The sequence below is a fragment of the Choloepus didactylus genome, chromosome 21 (assembly GCF_015220235.1).
Source record: "Choloepus didactylus isolate mChoDid1 chromosome 21, mChoDid1.pri, whole genome shotgun sequence".
Classification (NCBI taxonomy): domain Eukaryota; kingdom Metazoa; phylum Chordata; class Mammalia; order Pilosa; family Megalonychidae; genus Choloepus; species Choloepus didactylus.
The window spans coordinates 34,820,378-34,841,209 of NC_051327.1; the positions used below are offsets into that span (position 1 = coordinate 34,820,378).

General features: G+C 51.0%; 1 protein-coding gene across 3 annotated transcripts in view; it reads left to right on the forward strand.

The window, feature by feature from the left end:
- The window catches only part of ABAT (4-aminobutyrate aminotransferase), an 87,996-nt gene extending 68,697 nt beyond the window's left edge, over nt 1-19,299 (forward strand). For all 3 annotated transcript variants that reach the window (XM_037813924.1, XM_037813926.1, XM_037813925.1), the window contains exons 7-16: nt 2,241-2,321; nt 2,889-2,981; nt 4,755-4,817; nt 6,589-6,652; nt 7,071-7,219; nt 9,301-9,438; nt 10,122-10,289; nt 11,662-11,808; nt 15,582-15,693; nt 16,239-19,299. In XM_037813924.1, coding sequence (XP_037669852.1) covers nt 2,241-2,321; nt 2,889-2,981; nt 4,755-4,817; nt 6,589-6,652; nt 7,071-7,219; nt 9,301-9,438; nt 10,122-10,289; nt 11,662-11,808; nt 15,582-15,693; nt 16,239-16,360 — 1,137 coding nt within the window. In that variant the 3' untranslated portion in view covers nt 16,361-19,299. The remainder of the gene's footprint in view (nt 1-2,240; nt 2,322-2,888; nt 2,982-4,754; nt 4,818-6,588; nt 6,653-7,070; nt 7,220-9,300; nt 9,439-10,121; nt 10,290-11,661; nt 11,809-15,581; nt 15,694-16,238) is intronic.
- Nucleotides 19,300-20,832: the final 1,533 nt, after the last annotated feature.

Sequence of the window (20,832 nt, forward strand, 5' to 3'; positions counted from 1 at the left end):
GCTCACTGCCCCTCTCTGGGCCCATCCTGGGACGCCCACTCCCCAGGACCACTCCAGCAGAGAGTTGTTACCTCCTGGGGACTTCCTGGCACCTGCTGTTGTTCCCATTTCTTTAGAAGGAGGTCCAGAAATGCAATAGCTGCATCAGAACACGAATTTACAGCTGACTCAGCTGAAGTCTCTGCCCTGCTTGTGGCCTTCCGGGATTGAATGTTGCCATCTTTTTTCGTTGCGTTAAGCGTTGGGGGACTTGGCAGGAAGCCCGTGGCGAGGTTTGTCTGTCTGCCTCCAGCCCCGTCTGATGAGCAGCTAGCAGCGACCTCACTGCCTTTTGCAGCCTCCCCAGGAGGGGCTGGTTTTCATCAGAGAGGCAGCTCCACACTTGCAGGGCTGACCCTGGGCCAGAGGTTGTTTTAAAATCTTTTGAGCCCGCTTTTTAAAGTGGGGCAATTTCATATTACACCCTGGATTTCCCTTTTCTTTCAAAAAGTGGAGGCGCTGGTTTGCTCAGCCTGTGTTCCTGCCCCACGGGCACGGGGCAGAGCGGATCAGCCCTGGGAGGTGTTCACAGCCACCCCCTCATCTCCCGGGAATCAGGAGCCGACTGTCCGCTGTCCATCAGGCTGTCCTGTTGATTCCTCACCAAGAGGGATATTTCTCTGGACCCAAGTCTCTATCAAAATTAGGAAGAACAAATGATCAATATAGAGAGACAAGTAGTTTTTCTAGCATTGCTTTTCTTTGCTTACCCTACTCCAGTGATTTAGCCAGCTCCCCCATTAGATTGCCCTCCTGAGCCCCGTTCTCTTTAGAAATTACAGAGCTGCTGCTGCCTCTTAATGCCCTTTCTTTTTCATGGTTTTTTATATTATTATTAAGGTATAATTTACATGCAGTGAAATCTACCTCTTTTAGCACACAGTTCATGAGTTTTGACAAATGCACCGAGTCATGTAGTTCCCATCCAAACCCAGCTTGCTGCCACATCATCCCGAATCGCTGACTTTGTGGTCCGTCCCACCCCAGCCCCTGGCAGCCAGGAGCTGTTTCTTCCCCTACAGTGTTGCCTTTTCCAGAATATCACGGGAACCCTGCAGTATGCAGCCCTTTGATTCTTGCTTCATTCGCTGAGCATGGCTGGGATTCTTCCATGATTCGCTCGTAGTGGCAGTTTGTTCCTTTTTATTGCTAAGGAGCGTTCCATTGTCTGCACGTACAGAGTTCATTTATCTTCTCCCCCAGTGGAGAGACGTTTGGGGCAATTCAGAAGCAAAGCCACTAGAAACATTCACGAGCAGGCCTTTGCCTGGATGTGTGCTTTCACTTCACTCTGGTGAAAACCTCGGAGTGGGATTGCGGGGTCTCCAGGCACATGCATGTTTAATGTTATAAGAACCTGTTCAGCTGCTTCCAGAAGTGGCTGCACCGCTGTACACTCCCGCCGGCTGTGTCAGCATCCCAGTCCCTCTGTGTCCTCGCTAATTCCCGTTGTCCCAGTTTCTGCCTGAGATGCTGTCACACATGCCACAAACTGGTTTGGGCTTAAACAATGGGAATGTGTTGGCCTGTGGGTTCAGGAGCCAGCAGGCCCAAATCGAGGCGTCAACCAGGCCGGGCCTCCTCCCCGAAGACGGTGGCCGTCTGGCTGCCCACTGCCCGCGATCCGTGGGCTTCCTCGGCTTTCCTGCCACGTGGCGATGACGTCTCCTTTCTCTTCTGGGTTCCCGCTGACTTCCTACTTCTCCCTGCGACCGTCTCCTTATAAACCCACCCTGGTTCAGTTTGCCACACCTTAACTAAAAATAGCATCATCGGAAGATCCTGGGACATGTGTTAAGATTAAGAACACGTCTAGGTTGGGGTACATAGTTCAACCATCCACGCTTGTTAGTGTCCACTGTTTGCTGTTTTGGCCTTCTGATGGGGTTTCACGGGACGTTGCAAAACAAAGTACAGCGAGGCCCATGTCCCTCCCTCATCCAGTTCTCCCATTTCTGCCAGGGTTACCGTCTTACGTAACTGTCGTCCGAGCTCATAACCTTTTTTTTTAAACCTCGGGAAATCCCAGTGGATTTCTCAGAAAGTTTGGGCATCTCTGTCATTCCCAGCACGGACAGAGCCACACCCTCTGCGTGGGTGCCACTCAGAGCCTGTGTGGACGCATCGGGGGGCGGGGAGCTGCCTGGTTTTCAGGGACCCGGCCCCACAGAGTCGCAGACGGTTTCCCGGCTTTTTTGCAGAGCATGTTCGTCAACAGACCTGCCCTGGGAATCCTGCCGCCAGAGAACTTCGTGGAGAAGCTGAGGGACTCCTTGTTCTCAGTGAGTTCCCGGGAGGCAGGCCCTCCGTGCCCAGTGGGAAAGCAGGAAGAGCAGTTCCATTCTCTTAAGACTCCCTTTGGGCAGGGGAAGGAAAGGACTGAGAGCCAGAAGAATGAAGGGTTTTTTACTTAAATCTCGCCCTTTGTGCTTTCATGTGCTTGTGAAGAAAAGAAGGGGTGCCTTGCGTGCACAAAGAAGGGACTTGGGAGAAATTAGCATTTGTTCCGTGCCAGGAGTCATGCGTGTGTTATTTAACCCTCCTCCACTTTTCAGTTTTATTTGTTACATCTATGAAAGTCATTCAGAACCTCAAATTCCCACCTGTAAGACGTGGGCCATCGTGGAGGGGAAGCAGCGGTGCCAGGAGGGTCAGGGGGGCTTTTCTTCACTCTGCTTTCGTCTCTGTCCTCCAGCATTGGGGTTTCCTGGGCTTGGTCCCCTTCCTAGACCCCTGGCCTCCAGGACGTCCCTCAGTCCCTCCTGTCCTCCCGCTGTCGCCCCCGGCCTTGGGGACCCAGGGCACAGCCCCTGCAGAGGCAGCTCATCGATCTGTTTCCCTCCTTGCAGGTGGCCCCCAAAGGGATGTCCCAGCTCATCACCATGGCCTGTGGCTCCTGCTCCAATGAAAACGCCTTCAAGACCATCTTCATATGGTACCGGGTGAGGCTTTGGGGCATGAACACACACACTCACACACACACAGGCTTCTCCAGTCCCCAGCTACACACTTACCTTTGTACAACTGCTCATCCCAACTGGCCAGGGTGTCAGACTAAGGGGACGGTGGTCAAAATCCGGGGAGAACCACTGCCTGGATGGCACAAAGGGCCGAGGCTTTGGCCCAGACCAGCCCGAGTTCAGATCTCAATGTTGCCCCCTTCATTAGGCAAGTTTCTCAGCCTCCGTGATCTCGATGTCCTTGTCTACAGAATGGGTTTGTTCATAATAATTCCTACTCCTTGGGGCTGTTCATGCAGCTCAAGTGAACAGAGCCTCCGGGCTTAATAGGTGCTGGTCCATTTGGTCAACAATCATTTATCGAGCACCTGCTCTCTGCACGGCTCCTGGCCCAGTGCTGAAGGTGCCTGGTTGACGACTAACGGACAGAAGTAAGTTCCTACCCGGGCAAGAGGAAGAGTAAATAAAGAAATATTTCATGATAAATTAGGATAGGTACCCAGAAGGAAGTGGACAAAGTAGAGAAGCCAACCCTCCGGCCCCAGCCAAGCCTTCAGGTGGCTGCAGCCGCCCCTGCTGACATCTTGACTGCAACTTCCTGAGAGACCCTAAGCCAGATGGTTCCCCCACGTGGTGCTTCTTATTGGTGGGAGGCCTCAGTTCCCCCTCCGTGGGCTCCTCAAACATCTCACAACATGGTGGCTGGCTTCCCCCAGAATGCGTCGTCCAAGAGAAGGGAAGGAAGAAAGCCCGGGATCTTTTATGATTTATGATCTAGCCCTGGAGGCTGTACACCATCATTTCCACAGTGTTCTATTGGTTACATTGGTCAGCCCTATTCAGGGTAGGAGGGGACTCCAAAAGGGCATGAAGACCAGCAGGTGAGGCTCCAAGGAAGTTGGTTCCGGGCCTTGTTCTTGGCCACCAAGTTAGCAAATGGCCCTGCGAGGCCCATGGGCCAGCACGGGATACTCCACAGCCAGTGCTCCCTTCTGGTCCCTCCAGCCTGTTGACCACCTGCTGTGTGCTAAGCCCTTTACCCACCTTTTCTCAGAGTCTTCACCGGTAGGTAGTATCAGCCCCAGTTTCCAGGTGAGGTCATTTAAAGCCAGAGAGGTGACGTCATTCTTCTCACTTCCACCAGAAGAGGCTCGTCAGGTTGCCTTGGAAGCTGGTGTCTTATCACTGCCCCGCAGTGCTGTGGGAGAGACGGGGGTGGGGTCTACACTGCAAGCTCAGCGAGAACAGAAGGAATCTCATACTGCCCTTGAGATGGGGGCAGAGTAACTCTCCTGCTGCCCCCCAACTCCTCCATCACCTTCCACGTCCCCCAGGCTCCTCCCTGACAGTGTCTAGATATCGTGGTCTCCAAACCAGAAATGCCCACATCTGACTTCCTCACCTCAAGCCATCTAGAAGGGGTATCTTTTAAAAATAGCTAAGCAAATTAAATTTTGGGGTACCAAATGTGAATACTCTGTTTTACCATCACATACCACCAACCATCTCAACAGATCCTGGTTGTCGCTGTAGAACATTAGTGCATTCTCTGTATCCATCTGTATATTTCATTGCAAACACAATGAACAGCCTCATGCTCCAATACATAAGTAAGTCTAATGAGCAGTGCATGAGATCAGCTCTTGAGAAAGGTCTCTCTGGTCGACCAGGACTCAATACGGGCTGAGTGGAAAAAGCTGAAGCCCCTTCTGCCCCAGCACATCCCTGAGAATTTGTTTCATTCTGTTTTATCAGAGCAAGGAGAGGGGCCAAACGGGCTTCTCCAAAGAGGAGCTGGAGACCTGCATGATCAACCAGGTAAGTGTCGCCGGGCCCTTCTGCCCCGGCCATCACTGGGGGAGCTGCCACAGCCCCCTTTGGGCTCTTGCTTGTTGCTCAGCCTTTGTCCTCCTCAGGTAGCAGAGGTCCCTGGCCAAGCGTCCCCCTCCCGAGCCTGTCCCCTGGGTGTCCCGCTTCACATCCACCAGTTTCCCAGGACCACTGCCTGAACCTGACCGGTCGAAGCAGGTCATTAATCTGGATTGGAAACCACAGTCTTGGGGAACGGGGAATTAAATGTGAGGGTTTCACATGGAACCCTAATAGTTCACGGGGGCTCCAGGGAGGTCACTGCAGGGGACTGTGGGTGGGGTGGGGGGCAGAGATCCCAAACTCCCACCCAGCTTTAGCCAGAGCGGACCTGTCCTTCCCCGTTTTATGTTGGGGTCCAATTACAGTTTAGACAGAAGATCTTTGTCTGGTACTTAAACAAAATTTAGCAACCACTGAACTTAACAGCCGCTGAGGATATCCACAATATTCTGCAGCAAAAATACTTGCAAAGGGTGTCTCTTGGCCTGGAGACATGCATGCTATAACTTAGTGAAAATAGTGGAATGTAAATTGTGTGGACAGTGTGCTCTCAACCACGTAAACAAATATATAGGAAAATACTAGAAGGAATCCTGCTAAGGTGTTTGCCATGGGTTGCCTCTGGGTGGTGAAATTAAGGGTTTTTGTTTTTTTTTTCCTTTATGCTCTCTTATTTTTTTTTTTTCCAAATCTCTCCTCTTGTTAGCAAACATATCCACACCCTTCTCCCTTTTCATACAAATCTACATAAACTTAAGCTGCTACTTTTCTCTTCTTGCCATTTTTTAATAAAAATGGATTGTGCCCTTCCTCCTTCTCTAAGGTTCCTTCTCTCACTTCACTTGCCTGTCCTAGCAACAATTTTTGGCCTAATTCCTCAGTTTTGGTGGCTGCATCCAAATATGTGTAACCAATGTGTGTATGTCACATTTATAGTTAGCAAACAGAAATGCCAAGAGGGTATTCTGCAATTTAGGGGAGGAGTCCTGGAGTTATTCTCAGGGTACTGGTCTCAGGGACCCCATGGAGATGAGTCAGGCTGAGAAACTGCTGCACTGACCCTGCAGGGGCTGGGGCCCCCACAGTTGCTTCTGAGGCATCCCCAGCAGTTCTTCTTGAGTCCGCTGGGAATGTGTCCGGATTCCCTTGCTGGGTGGAGCAGTCAGAAACAACAGGAGTGGCAGCTGCAGCCTTTGCTTGGAGCTGCAAAGGGCTCAGGAGTTGACACACCCCTCTTGAACCCGAGAGGCAGCTGCCCTGGGGGAGGGAGGAGATGGGGGGTCCTGCCCCATCAGGCCTTCCCGGGAGGTGCCTGGCTCAGTCCCTTCTCTCTGTACCCATCAGCTCCGGAGGCCTCTGGGAACTGTATGGGCCCATGCAGTCTGGAGCTCGGAGGGCAGGAGACGGTGGGAGCAGCTGGGGACACTAAGGAGAAAGGGGGACACCCAGGCCATGGGCCCTGTGGGCTTGACCCCCTATTGCTGCCACTGGAGAAAAACGGGCCCAATGATGCAGAACCTGGGAGAAGCCAGATGTTTAGATATGCACGTGAATTTTCTTGATTTGCAGATCTAGGCAGAACAAGACCTCGGGGTCCAGCTTGTACCATCTCCCAGTTCCCCCGGCAGACCTTGGCCGTCCTCTGGGTTTGTGGGGGCGGCAGTGAGGTTGCTGAGCCCTTACGGCTGCAACTGATGACCTGTATTTTTGGTTCCAGGCCCCCGGTTGCCCCGACTACAGCATCCTCTCCTTCATGGGCGCCTTCCACGGGAGAACCATGGGTAAGAGGGGCCGGCGCGATCGCAGGGTGGGGTTGAGGGTGAAAACGACAGTGGCTACAAAAGCTCCGGCTGCGCTGGCCGTTGACGCATTTCGCATCCCATTAAATCCTCCCAGAACTCCCTGCAGAGTGCAGATTGTTATCCCCACCTCACACATGGGAGATGGAGGGTCAGCAAGGGAAGGAACTTTCCAAGGCTGTTCTGCAGCAGAGCCAGGATTTGAACCCTTGTCTCTCTGCCCTCAAAGCCTGTGTTTAATCTGTAATAAATCAGAATTAAGGGTTCATGGGTTCTGCAGGCCCAGGCCTCCCTGGGCTTTTATGGAGTTTGGCTGAAATGCCCCTCTCCTTTGCAAAGACTATTTATTCATCCCACGTTCCTGGGCCAAGCACCTGCTCTTCTGTTCTGCGGGATTTAGGTTGCTTAGCGACCACCCACTCTAAAGTCATACACAAGATCGACATCCCATCGTTCGACTGGCCCATTGCGCCGTTCCCGCGGCTGAAGTACCCCCTGGAAGAGTTTGTGAAGGAGAACCAGCAGGAAGAGGCCCGCTGCCTGGAGGAGGTAACGCCGGACCCCCCGGGTCCTTCCCGCGTGCACCCCCTGCCCCATTCCCCTCGCCACCCCGAGACTTGGCCCCGGGAAGAGGAACAGAGAGCTCTTCTGGGGGCTGCCGGGGAGGGATGGAGGGACGGAGGCCTCGTGTCCAGAGCATCCCCCCTGGGAAGTGGTCCTGTCTCCACCACCCTGCGTCTGTCATCCCACTTCTGGAACCAATTTCTGCATCATTTAACTTTTCTCTGAGAGTAAGCTTCAAGGACCGTAAAATAACAGAGGAGGAATTGATTGGAAGACCATGGGGTGTCACGTAGATGAAACAGTTCCATGGGGTCCTTTGGGTCCCCTGGTTCTCCGTCTCTCTCCCAAGTCTGGGGGCTCCCTGCATTGGTCCAGGAGTTTTGGGGAATCAGGGGAGAGATTGAGGAAGTGCAGACCCTGTGCCTCCACTTCAACCAGAACAGTCCCGTGTCATCGGGTCCGTGGAAGACATTGGAAGGATTCCGTTGCCGGGTTTAAAAAAAACAGTTCTCCCTCTTCAGGTTTGGATTTGAGCTCAAATAAGGCTGTTGGTTTGCCTCTAAAGCACATCGTTCTTCCCAATCAATTATTATTTATCGAGCACCTGACAGGTGTGCAGTGTCCAATGGTAAATAGAAGAGCTAGCGCTGTCCAACAGAAAGAGAACGTGAGCCATGTGCATAATTAAATTTTTCCAGTGATTTTGTTTTCACAAGGTAAAAAGAAACAGACCAGATTAATTTTACTGAACCCAATATATCCCAAATAGCATCAATTCTTACCGAACCCAGTATATCCCAAATAATATCAATCCAACTTGTAATCGCTATTTAAGAATAATTCAAAAGACATTTTCTTTTTTTTTTTTCGTGTTCAGTCTTTGGTATCTGGTGTGTGTTTTACTCTCACAGCACAGCTGAGTTTGGACCAGCCACGTTTCAAGCACTCAGCAGTCACATGTGGCTGGTGGCTGCTGTACAGGGAGTGCAGAGTTAGCAGAAAAGACAAGCATGAAAATAACCACATAAGGGCAAATTGCAGATGATTCTCCAAAAGCAAAGAAAGGCAACAAGCTCTTCCGGGAGGTGACTGGAGGAGACATAGGCCAAAGGCATCAGATCCAGATAGAAAGCTCTTCCTTAATTCAGAATGACAGAAAAAGAATTTCACTTGTTATTCAACCTAGGTGTCTGGTTTTTTTTTTATTACGCATATTTATTAAACTATTAATTAATTATCATAACTACTCATCTTTAATTATATGAGCATTGTAGCTACTCATCTTTAATTATATGTGATGACACCCACTTTAGAACAAGAGCCCAAGAATTGTAACCGCTTAGGGACGGTCAGGTGCTTTCCCCCTACACCACACCTGTTAAGAAGCTACATTTTTTTAAATCAACCTCAGCTTTATTAAAGCATCATTTACGTACCGTGAAGTGCACTCTTTTTAAGCATAAAGTTCCATAAGTTTGGACAACATGCACGCTCATACAGCCTTCACCCCAGACAAGGATATCTTATTACCCTGGAAAATTTCCTCGGGCCCCTTAGGAGGTGTTTTGCAACTGTTTTTCCAAATGAGAATGCATCTGAGATTCAGATTCTGTACTGAGTGAACTCCCATATCAGTAACAACAGTTGCCGTAAAACAATCACAACAGCGACAGTTGAGTTCGACGGCAGTGCATGTAGCAGCAGCTCCCGCTTTCTCACACGGGATGCCATGATACAGCCCCTCGTTTATTCTCCCCCAGCCCCCTTAGGGAGATTCCATCAGTACAGCCGCCTACAAATCAGAAAAGTGAGGTTGTGGATGGTTAGCTAACTTGTCCCAAGTTACAGGTTTGTATCCCAACAGGTGTTAGCACTGGTTCCCAAGTCGGATGCCACACTCAACACAAAATGCACACACGCAGAAGGGAAGGGAGGGAGGGGAGGGGAAGGGTGCAAACGAGTTGCCAGTGTAATTTGAAGGGGTTCCTGGGTGCCCAGATCCTCCTCCCCGGATGCCTGCTCAGGAATCTCTGCGACTGAGTGTCCCTGCCCGCTCTGGAATCCAGGTGGAGGATCTGATTGTGAAATATCGGAAAAAGAAGAAGACGGTGGCCGGCATTATCGTGGAACCCATCCAGTCCGAGGGCGGAGACAACCACGCATCGGATGACTTCTTCCGGAAGCTGAGAGACATCTCCAGGAAGGTCAGTGGACACTGCCCTGGTTGGAGGGATCACGGGGGATTCCGGTTGGTTTCCCAGAGCACAGGGTGAGCTCCACTTCAGCTTTGGAGTCCTGCTGCGCTCCCAGATGTGCCGAGGCTGGCTGTCCGTCTCACGGCAGAGAGGTTTGGGGGTGGGAGGGCGGAGAATTCTCCTCTAAGTTCTTATTGCAAAATCAGCCCCCAACCAACCTGCCGTCTTAACCTGGCACCTTCCCAATCAGGAGGTTCTGGAAAAAGCCTCAGCACCCCCACCCCACCCCCCATTTCTTTCTAGAGCCCTCACCTCATGTCTTAGCCCAGTGTGCTGCATACTCAATGGATATAAAATGAAAAACCTTTTTGTTAATCTCATGTGCTGATTTGATAACTGGCACATCAAGCTTGTCAGTCCCCAGATAAAAGAGACGTGAGGCAAACTGATTTAAACACCAGTCCAGCACTTTTAGGAAACATTCAGACAGTACACTGGTTGGAACTGCCCTGCTTTGATGTTCTGTTTCATTTTACTTTTATGATATCAGGTAGGTTCTACTGAAAGCAATGGCTGTTTGCCTGGATTTGGGGTTCGGTGGCTTGCTCCACCACAGCGGGTTTGGGTCCCCAGCCTCTCTGGGGTGTTTATTCTCCACCCCACCCCCACCTGTCTCTCCTGTCTCCGGTCAGCACGGCTGTGCCTTCTTGGTGGATGAGGTCCAGACGGGCGGCGGCTGCACCGGCAAGTTTTGGGCCCACGAGCACTGGGGCCTGGACGACCCAGCGGATGTGATGACCTTCAGCAAGAAGATGATGTCCGGGGGCTTCTTCCACAAGGAGGAGTTCAGGCCCAATGCCGTGAGTGGGCTCCTCGTCTGGGGCAGAGGAGGGGCAGGGAGGGAGCGTCCTGTCCCAGACCACCCCTTTCTAGCCCCAGAGGTTTCCTAAGGCCTCAATTTAATTAAATAGCTGTGATCCCTGCAGCTCTCTCTGCAAGGCTCTCTGGCCAGTCTTCTGCCATTCTTCTGTGTGCAAGTACAGTAATATGGTTAAAAGCTGCCGCCACCGGCTGAGCATTTGCTCCGTGCAGGCCTTGTTCTAAATACGTCATGTCTGCTTCTAATCCTCAGAGCACTCTAACCAAGTAGGCACTATTTTAAACCCCCATTCTGCTGATGATGAATCAGGCACAGAGAGGTTAAGCAGGTTGTCCAGGGTCACACAGCCTGTACGTGACAAAACCAGGATTCAGACCCAGAGCTTGGGCTCTTAGCCACTAGACTGTACTGGCACATGTACATACAGATTCTCATAGACACACACACACAGTGGAATTCACACATGTATGCACACATTCAGACAGACAGGCAGACATACACACCATTATCAGGGGCCCAGGATCCTTTCTTCCACCATTCCTTTGTATAGTTTCCAACTTATGTTTTTTCCTCATGGTCCAGAATGGCTACCAGAGCTCCAGCCCTCACATCTAAATTCCAGGCAGTTAGGAAGGGAAAAGGAGAGAAGGACACAGTGTCCTCCCTTCTCATCTCTAGCATCTTTCCCAGAAATCCCACATTAATACTTCCTTTCACACTGTCGTGACTAGAACCTAGTCATGGACATGCCTAACTGCAAAGGAACGTGAGAAGTGTGTTTTATCTAGGTACATTGCCATCCTGAATAATTCATGGTTCTACTAAGGAAGAGGGCAAGTCTCTGGCCTCTCTGCCCCATCACACACACACACACACACACACACACACACACACACACACACACACACACACACACACACTTACACAGTTACCACATTCAGTAGTGGGGAAGGGTCAAATGAGTGGTCTTTGAAAATCAGATTGCCAGCAATACAGTCCCAACTTCACCAACTACGAGCCATATTGATCCATGAACCTGGACAAATAACCTCTTAGACCCTCAGCTCCTCCTCTGTAAAATAAGGATGGTAGTTCTTGTTTTCCCTGGGACTGAGGGATTTCCCAGGATGTGGGAAATCGCAGGCAAATGGGACTAGTTTGTCTCCCTAAAAGCAGCACCTACCTAAGGGGTTGTTGTTGTCAGGGGATAAAGGATTCATCCGTCTAGCCCTGGGTAGATGTTCAGCAGGTTAGTTCTACTAAAGAGGAGAGAAGGTGCGTCTAGGAGAAGTGGGCGCCTTCAGGGGCTGCCCGGGTGCGAACCCTCCCCAACCCCCCCTGCCTCTTTCCAGCCTTACCGGATCTTCAACACCTGGATGGGGGACCCATCCAAGAACCTGCTGCTGGCCGAGGTCATCAGGGTCATCAAGAGGGAGGACCTGCTGAGGAACGCGGCCCACGCCGGGAAGGCCCTGCTCACGGGGCTGCTGGACCTCCAGGTACCTGCCCCGGCCCCCCAGGGCTCCGTGTCCAAGTCTCAGTTCAGCGTTGAACGCACTCTTCCGGCCATGCTGTTCCTGGTGTCCCGGAATGCCTTCCCGTGCCTCCCTCCCAACTCCGTTCCCAGTTCCGGAACTCCTGTTTTTCTTTTGGAACCAATTTCAGATGCCCCTCCATTGAGAAGCCTCTCCAAACACTGCCCTCCTCACCCCCACGGATGTGTTATTTATTCACTCCCCTGTGCTACCTTGTACATCCACACACCCTATGGCTGTGCTGTCCAATAGGAATATAATAGGAGCCACATACAGAATTTAACATTTTCTAGCAGCCATATTAAAATTTTTTTTTAAATGTAAAACTAATTTTAATAATGTATTTTACTAACCTGTTATATCCAAAACATTATTATTTCAACATGTAATTAATATTTAAAATAGTGTGTTCCAAATTCTTCTTCTTATATACTTTCCAACACATCTCAATTTGGACCGGCCACATGTGGCTCACGGTGTCCACACTGGACAGGACGGCTCTGGATTATAACTGTGCATCTTCGCTATGTCATCCTCCCTGCCCAGCACGCGCCACACCCATAAACGTTATTCTCCTAGACTTGGGAGGGGCTGCCAGGGGGAACCACAGTGAGTGTCCGGGACTGGCTGGCACAGCCCAGGCGCTGGAAGGAGAGGTGACCTTCACCAGTGTCTGGTCATGAAGAGCCCTCCTCCCCACAGGATTTTACAGTATCCAGCCACCCATGACCTTGAGCAGAACCACCTAGGGGGTGATGATGGTGATGGACAATATGGTGATGGAGATGAGGGTGACGGAGATGGTGATGATGATATGATGGTGGTGCTGATGATGATGATGGGATGGTGATGGTGGTGGTGATGGTGGTGGTGTTGGTGGGATGGTGATGATGGTGACGATGATGGTAGTGGTGAGATGGTGGTGGTGTTGATGGGTGATGATGATGATGGTGGTGGAGGTGGTGATGAAGTGAGGAGGATGATAATAATAACAGCTTTCATTTATTGAGACTCTCCGTTGTGCCAAATACTATAATAGGTGCTTTAATAAGCTCTTTTATTCAAACCCAACAGTTAACCCTGCGGGCTGTAGGTACTATCATGTTCCTCTTTTAGAGATGAGGAAACTGAGGTGTGGAGGGTTATTAACTTGTCCAAAGTTACACAGCCTCCCGGTGGCCCAGCTGGGGGCCAAACCAGATCGCTGTGGCCTCAAAGCCCTTGTCTACCTTTCCACCCCAAAGAAAGGTCTCATAACAACAACAACTTCTATTTATTGAGCACTTTCTATGTGCCAGGCATTGCATTAAGTGCCTGTCCCATTCAGTCCTCAGAATGGCGTTACCACATTTAGCCCAGAGCCGGTCCCCAGTTAAATTTGCATTTCAGAAGGCCTGAGGCGGGAGGGGGACAGAATGCACGTAAAGGACTCGGTTCCGCCCACAGCACAGAGTTGAGCCAGGGGCTCCAGGAACCATGACCCCCACCCCGGCAGGGATGTCAGACTTAGCAAGTCACAGTACGGGAGTCCCAATTAGACCTGAATTTCAGATAAACAATTTTTGATCTAAGGATGTCCAATGTAATATTTGGGACTCACTGAGACTAAAAAAGGATCTGTTGCCTATATTACTGGGAGTCCTGCATTTTATCTGGCAACTCTGCAACTGCGCAGTGTGGCTTTAGGAAAGTAGGATTATCCCTGTTTTCTGGATGAGGTCATGGAAGCTGGGGGAATGAGGCATCTGCCCAAGCCCAGGCAGCAAGCAGCCAGGGAGCCAAGTTTTAAATCCAGATGTGCCGACTTCCCAAGACTCCACTCCCTACCCTGCTGCTCAGGATGGACTCGGGCTGTTCTTGGTCCAGATTTGCATTTAGACTGAGGCTGGGTGAGGCTCTTGGCAAAGTCTCTGCAAAGGCCTGACCCATTGCCATCCGCCAGCGCAGGCAGAGAAGTGACAAGTGTGGTTTATCTCCTGGGAGGGCGTCTGGGCCCTGCTTGGGGTTGTTCCTGGGCAGGATCTTCCTGTTCTAGAGCTGTCCCAGACAGGGCTGCTCCGTGTCCTGAGCTGAGTTACCTTCTGGTCCCTTCCATGTGGGCCGGAGCTGCCTCCCCCGGGTGCCGGGCACCGCACCAGGAGAAGAAACGACAGGCAGGGCACAGCTGGGAGCTCCAGCAAGAATGCACCAGGGAGAGAGCGAAAAGCAGAGGGTTCAGGAGGGTCTGCCACGTCCTTAGCCAGTGGTCCAGGGAAGAGGGGGAGGGGCCCGTCAGCTTGCAGGAGACAGTGTGGTTCGGGCGCGTATAAAGCAGAGAATGGAGCTGATGGCTGGGACCCCGAGAGGGAAATCCATGCAGCCCAGCACAAGCACAGGCCCCTGGGCTAGAGGAACACCCTGGAAGCAAGTGTGGGCTCATGGGTCTCTTCGTTGCTCCCATCGAGGCTGTGCCCCCTTAGTCATGGGGGCATGTTTCGGAGGAGAGGGAACGAAAGCAGCCTGGCCCTGAAAAGCCAGAGAGGACCGGATTTCCCAAAGTGGTTCCATGGGATGGAGCATTCTGCAAAAAAAAGGGGGGGGGGGTGGTCTGTGAAAACGTTCCAGAGCCAGGATGGGCATCTTGCTTTTGAGAGACCGGTTTGGCTCATTAGACTGGAGGAAAGAACGAGGGGTCCCTCCTGGGCCTTGAAAAGCTGCCTGGGCTAGGAGCTAAGGTTGCAGGAAGGCTCTAAGACAACTAGCTCGACAGATGGGGGAGGCTAGACAGATGGTGGAGTCTAGACAGATGGCAGAGTCTAGACAGATGGGGGAGGCAAAAGCAAGGCCTGTCCGTGGGTGCACAGGTGTTCAGCCATTGGGCCTTGGGCAGGGGGAGGGGCTGGGGCTCCTGACTCTCCTTGTTCCTGCTCCCGCCCCCGACCACACTTGGTGGGAGATGAGAGTGTTCAAGTCCCCGTGCTCCCAGGCAGGCAGCAAGCACAGGGCTGAGGTGGCATCCACGCTGGAGTGACTTCTGAACTGCGGCCTCCCCGTCTCTGGAGGCCGAGATTGGCCCTTCTTGGGTGGTACGTGAGGGGCTGGGACTTGCCAGGAGCCTGGTGTACAGACGCCAGCCTTTCCTGTCGCCAGGATACGGCCGTGTCTCTAACTCCTCCCCGGGAGCTGTGATGAAAGAACGCTTACGCCCCCCCACCTCTCTGCTCCCAGCACCCTGAACGTCTTTGGGGTTATCCAGGCCCCGTTTGCTGTCCTGCATGTTGAAATGGAGGGTGGCAAGGGGTCCAGATCCTCCGGTCTAGACTCGAAAGCTTAAAGCCTTGAGTGAGGATGAGCTTTTCTTTTAGAAGAGTCAGCACTGTTCTAGAAGAGCTCATAGTAAAGGCGGCTAACATCTAGTGAGCTCCTACCAGGTGGCAGCCATGGGCTTAGGCTTTAACCCCCCCCTCACTAAATCCACGCAGCCTGGTGGGATCAGTGGCATCAGTGTCCTTCAGTTTACAGAAGGGGAAACTGAGTCATGACCCCCACCCAAGGCTGCACAGCAAGGAGGAGGCAGGGCTGGATATTGAACCCAGAACTAGATGTCTCCAGCGCCAAAGCTCTTAACCCCAAGGTGGTCCTGCCAGTCTCCACAAAAGCGCAAAGACTGGAGAGCGCGGCTGCTGAGGCGCGACAGCCATTCGTCCCGCTGGAACACCACGACGGGTTCCACCCCTGCCTTGTCTCCCCCGCTGCAGGCCCGGTACCCCCAACTCATCAGCAGAGCGAGAGGACGAGGCACGTTTTGCTCCTTCGACACTCCAGATGAATCCACACGGAACAAACTCATCCTAATAGCCAGGAACAAAGGTAGGGGTCGGGAGTAGAGGCCGAGCTGCCTCAGGTGTCCCATGTTAATGTGGTGTGAGGGCAAAATATTGCTAGGTAGTTGGGGTGGGGAGGCAGGCGGTGCACAGGACTAAAAAATAGTCTGAATGGCCTTTTTCAAAAGAAGAGGCAGTTACTGGTGAGGTTTCTTTATCATTCATTCATCCAACAAATACTCTCACACCATGAGTTTCTGGAAGGCCGGGGACTTTATGACAGAATTTCTCCATCACCAGGCCTAATTGGGGGCAGCAGAGCAGCCACTCAAGTTTGCAAGGAAGAAAGGAAGGAGGGAGAGAGGAGGAAGGAAGGAGTAATGAATATGCAAAGGAAAGAAGGAAATGGCGGATGAGATGGCTGATGGCTGAGAGGGAAGGAAGGGCGGCTGGGCAGGTGGAAGGAAGGGCGGGCGGCTGGAAGCCTGCATGGCAGAACAGTAGATGGATGTACGAGTGCCCCTTCCAGCTCCCCCAGCACGCAGCCCCGTGAGCACCAGCCCCTAACTTAGCTTTTGCCTCTTCTCCCAGGTGTGGTTTTGGGGGGCTGTGGCGACAAGTCCATCCGTTTCCGTCCCACTCTGGTCTTCAGGGATCACCACGCACACCTGTTCCTCAATATCTTCAGTGACATCTTAGCCGACTTCAAGTAGACGAACCGTTTCCATCCACACTCTGAGAAAGCCCCGATCTCAGCAGTTGTCAGATTGATTCGTTTGCCTAATTCATGTTTTCACTTAAAAGCGTCAGGGGTGAATGCATAAACTGAAGGGGTCTGTGCGGAGGAGGGTCTGGGGGGAGGGGAGGGGGAGGGGCTGGTTTCCACGGTGCGCCCTGCAGAGCCACTGGCAGCTGTTGGTTTAGGCCCAGACATTCTGCTTGAGCCCTGGACACAGTCTTTTGGGAAGGGCTGTGGGAGCCCTGGTCCCTATTTCCACCCACCGTTGACCCCACCCATTTCCTTGGAAGCCAGTCCAGGGAATTAGAGCTGCTCCGGCGACTGGGCGCCGGCGCTCCTGGGTGCTGGGGCATCTCCAGTGCCGTGTCCTGCGATCAGGGGTGCTGGCTGCCCTCCACCCTGTGCAGACAGACACGCTCTCGCCTTCTCACCCCGCCCCCGGAGCTCTGAACACGCGCCATCCAGTTCGGTGGGGGACAGGGCGGATCATAGGAAGGCAGTAAAAGAGAGTCATTAGGATTGAGCTTTGGGGGGGTGGTGTGGGAAGAGGTCTTCCAGCCTCCTTAAGACGGGGGGCCCTTATCTCGATGCCTCTGGGGAGTCCTCTGTGCTAAGAATTCTGGCCTTGACGTGGCTTTGCCCTTGGGGGTCTCTTGCTGGCCTCACTGGCAGTTCTTACTCACCGTCCCCCGTTCCCCAAACTCACCTGCTCGTCCTCACTTGCTCAGTGCCAACCTAGACCCCCAGGGGACGCACCTGAGCCTGGAGGTCCGCAGCACAAGCCTGTCACCTGGGAGGGTGAGCCCAGCGGCTGGGGCAGCTTCTTGCTGTTTCGGAGGCAGCCAGCGTCTGCTCTCCGTGGCCCCTCACCCCCAGAAGCTCCTTCTCCAGCTTTGCTCACCCACCTTTCCTCCGCTTCTGAGGAGCCATGGGAACAGCTTTGCTCTTCTGTCAGAGGGGCCAGTTGCTGGACTAGTTGCCCTCTTGAGGGAAGCATCATGAATTAAAGGCACAAGAGCTCCAGGCATTGAGAAGTAGCCCATTGGTTCAGGGTGGCGGCTTTGTACTTGCCAAACAAAGTTAGAGATTTTGCCGAGATGAATATGGAGATTACAGGCAAATGATACTTAAATGCTTCACTGGGCTGCGGCTGAGACTAAGTGATCTCTGCTGGAGGCTCAGACAGCCTTGGAACTGATTTGACCTCCTACAGTGATGACGTCCTACAGTGATGACGTATCGTTTAGTGGGTAGACTAAGAAAGTCTGGCTTGTATCCTGAGTCCACAAGGAAGCCACTTCATCTCCTGGTGCGTTGGTTGAGCGTTTTGGAAGACGGGCACATCTTGGTTCCTGATTCAGCATTTTGTTCTTTTAATAACTAATCATCCAAAGACCTCAGTGTTTTTTAGCTTCCCCTCTAGCGCAGATTTGGTCACCACTCTGTTTTTGTTGAGAAATGAAAGGCACTAACATGTTCGACAGGCATGTAAGGATCCAGGAAGTCCAGTTGGCTTTGCATTCCTGAAGTCATGGCTGATCTGTTGCTTTTAATCGAGTTCTGTTGTTTTTAAGGCCATTTGCACTGCCAGCTAAATGGAGACTTGTGCCTCTCCCTCTCTGCAAGTTTTCATTTATTTATCATTTATTCATCCAGCCATTCGTTCATCAAGCTTTCATTAAATACCTGCTCCATCCCAGGTCCTGTACTAAGCACTAGAAATATGAAAATGAAATAAAGCATAGTCCCTGCTCTCAAGGGATTCTTACCCTACTGGGGACAACAACTCTTAAACCAGTAATTAAAGCAGAGTGGCAGGTGCTGTCAGAGGTGTGCACAGTGTCCAGAAATCAGAGGGAGTGCCCCAATCCACCTAAACAGAGTCAGAGAAGGTTTCAGGGAGGAAGTGGCATTTGAGCAGGGTTTTGCAGAATGAGCAGTTCACCTAGCAGGCAAAGCAAGGAAGAGCATTTTAGAAAGGGAACAGAATGTGCAAAGGCAAACTCAACCAAAATTCATTCATTGGCTTAAGAATTCTCTCCCCTGAGAACTTCAGCATTGGATACAAGCATTCACGAAGCTTCTTGGATTCTCAAAGGGTTTTAAGCCAGGGAACAGTCAGAAACTTGGCAGAGAGACTGGCTCAAGTATTTTGTTCTCTTCCCACTGGGCATTGACACAGGAATGAAACCATTTTATCTGGAAAGTCATTTCTGGACTTATTCACTCCTTATCAAGGGAAGTTACTTATTGTAAAGAAAAATTTAAGCCATTTATCAACAAGTGCTTGTTGACTCAGGGCACAGTGAGTTTCTGAGACATCCTCTTTTGGGGGATAGCTGGAAGAATTTCAAGGAAAATAATGCTCTGCAGAGCTCAGGTGTGGAAATCTGGAAGCAGCTGGTGAAAACCTGGGGGTGCCCAATGGATAGAGAGCCATCCAGGACAGAGTTCATGAAGAAGTGCTTCTGTGGCCCATGGTCTGGAAACAAATCCATCACACATTAGTGCCATCGATTTTAGCAAATGTCTGTAGTAAGTCTTGTCACTGTTACAGAAAACAAGATCCAGTAATAGCAAGTCTTAGCACAGCCTCACTTTTATTATAAATGGGTGTTTTTTATAATTTTTACTGACACTCAGTAACCATGCAAAATTGTGCACATTATCTATATATCTATACCTACCTATCTATCTATGTATGTCAGCTCTTGGTAGAAAACCATAGCTAGGGAACCTCACAGACTGACGCATTCAAAGTGATTTTGTTTACAGTATTCTGTTGACAGTGCCAATAAACGGTGAAGAAGTTAACGTGTCACATTGTAACTGATGACTCCATGCACAATTCCATGAATTAAATCCATTTCCTGTGTTAATCAATATTCTTAAATTAAAAACTTTATGATGGAAGTATCAGAGTGAATGTGGTCTTTTGGGAATTGAAAAGTGGCTTTGTTAAAGTCATCTGACAACTATTTACTAAGCACCTATTATGTACCTCTTAGGTGTGTCTTGGGGGAATACCCTACCCGCACAGGTCTGCTATAGCCTCAAATGGTTGCTGCAAAGATTAAATAAAACCATTTCATCATTGCCTGGCTTATAGTAGGTGGTAGGTATATAAATACCTCCTCTTGCCACTTCATCTAAATGGATGCATGGGTCTCACATACAGTTCAAACAAAGCTCTGTTTCTTTCGGAGTTAAGTTCCCGTTCGTAAATATCAAATCTGCTTCCCAACTTATAAGTAGAAGCCCAACTGAATCCTGAAGAATATTTCAACTGTTAATCAATAAAACGGATGTTTTGTCACTAGTCAGCACAAACCTGGCCAGATGGTATCGGCCCTGTCTGATTAACTCCAATTAACTGGCCCTATGACAAGGCAAGATGTTACAGTTGAATGCCACAGGGTCAAAACAAGGCCATAAAACTTGGACTCTGCCTGGGGTTCAAAGGGACCCAGGCCCTTTCCATTTGGGAACTCACAGGTCCCAAAGTTCCTAAGGCAGCAACAAAAGGAAAGCTTTCAACCCCGGTTATCTGTTAAATCCATTGCAGGCTGTCTCCCACAAGCAGCCAAGCCCACGACATCTGTTCTGGGGAATGCATTAAACATGGTTATTAAGTGTGTGTGTGGGGGGGAGATATCTGGCCCTATGACAAGGTGAGTACCAGGCCTGGCACATGGGAGGGCAGAAGGTGGAGAGGACAGCAGCTACCATTTGGACTGGACTTTCCATGTGCCACAGTGGGGCACGCCAATTAGAGCAGACCCCACCGTGATCTGAACAGCAGCTGTGTGAAAACTGACCCACTACAGAGCACCCCTACCCCCTGCCACAGGGCATGGAGGGACCCCGGATCCAGACTTTCTTCAGCAGATGGGAAGAGAAGCCGCTTGACAGAGGACAAACATGGTTACATCACAAATACTTCTGACAACTGAATATTTCTACTATTGACCCAGCTTCTGGGTCCAGAACTGGAATTCATGGTTGAGAAACTCTCTCCTGGCCTAGAAAGCTGGCATGATGGGGGAAGGGATGGAAGAAGAGATAGTGTTTCTTATTAGAGAGTTTTCCTGCTTGTTAAGACAAAAGGCAGGTACATCGTGAAAAATTTTAAGAATTCTGGAGGGTTATAAAGTTGAACGTGAAGTCTTCGCTTTGTCTCATCCCACCCCCAACCTCCAATCCTCTCCCCAGAGGTACCCACAATTTGGGATGCATGTATTTTTAAACACACACACACACAAGATCACACAGAACTGTGTCATTCTGTGATTTGCTTTTTTAACGCGGTTCCACATTGATTTTCCCACATCAGCAGTTCTAGTTCAACTGTTCTCTTCAAGGACCTCCTAAATTCCATCGTATGGATGTACCACCATTTAACAGGACCCCCTACTAATGGAAACGCAGATGATTTCCAGATTGTTT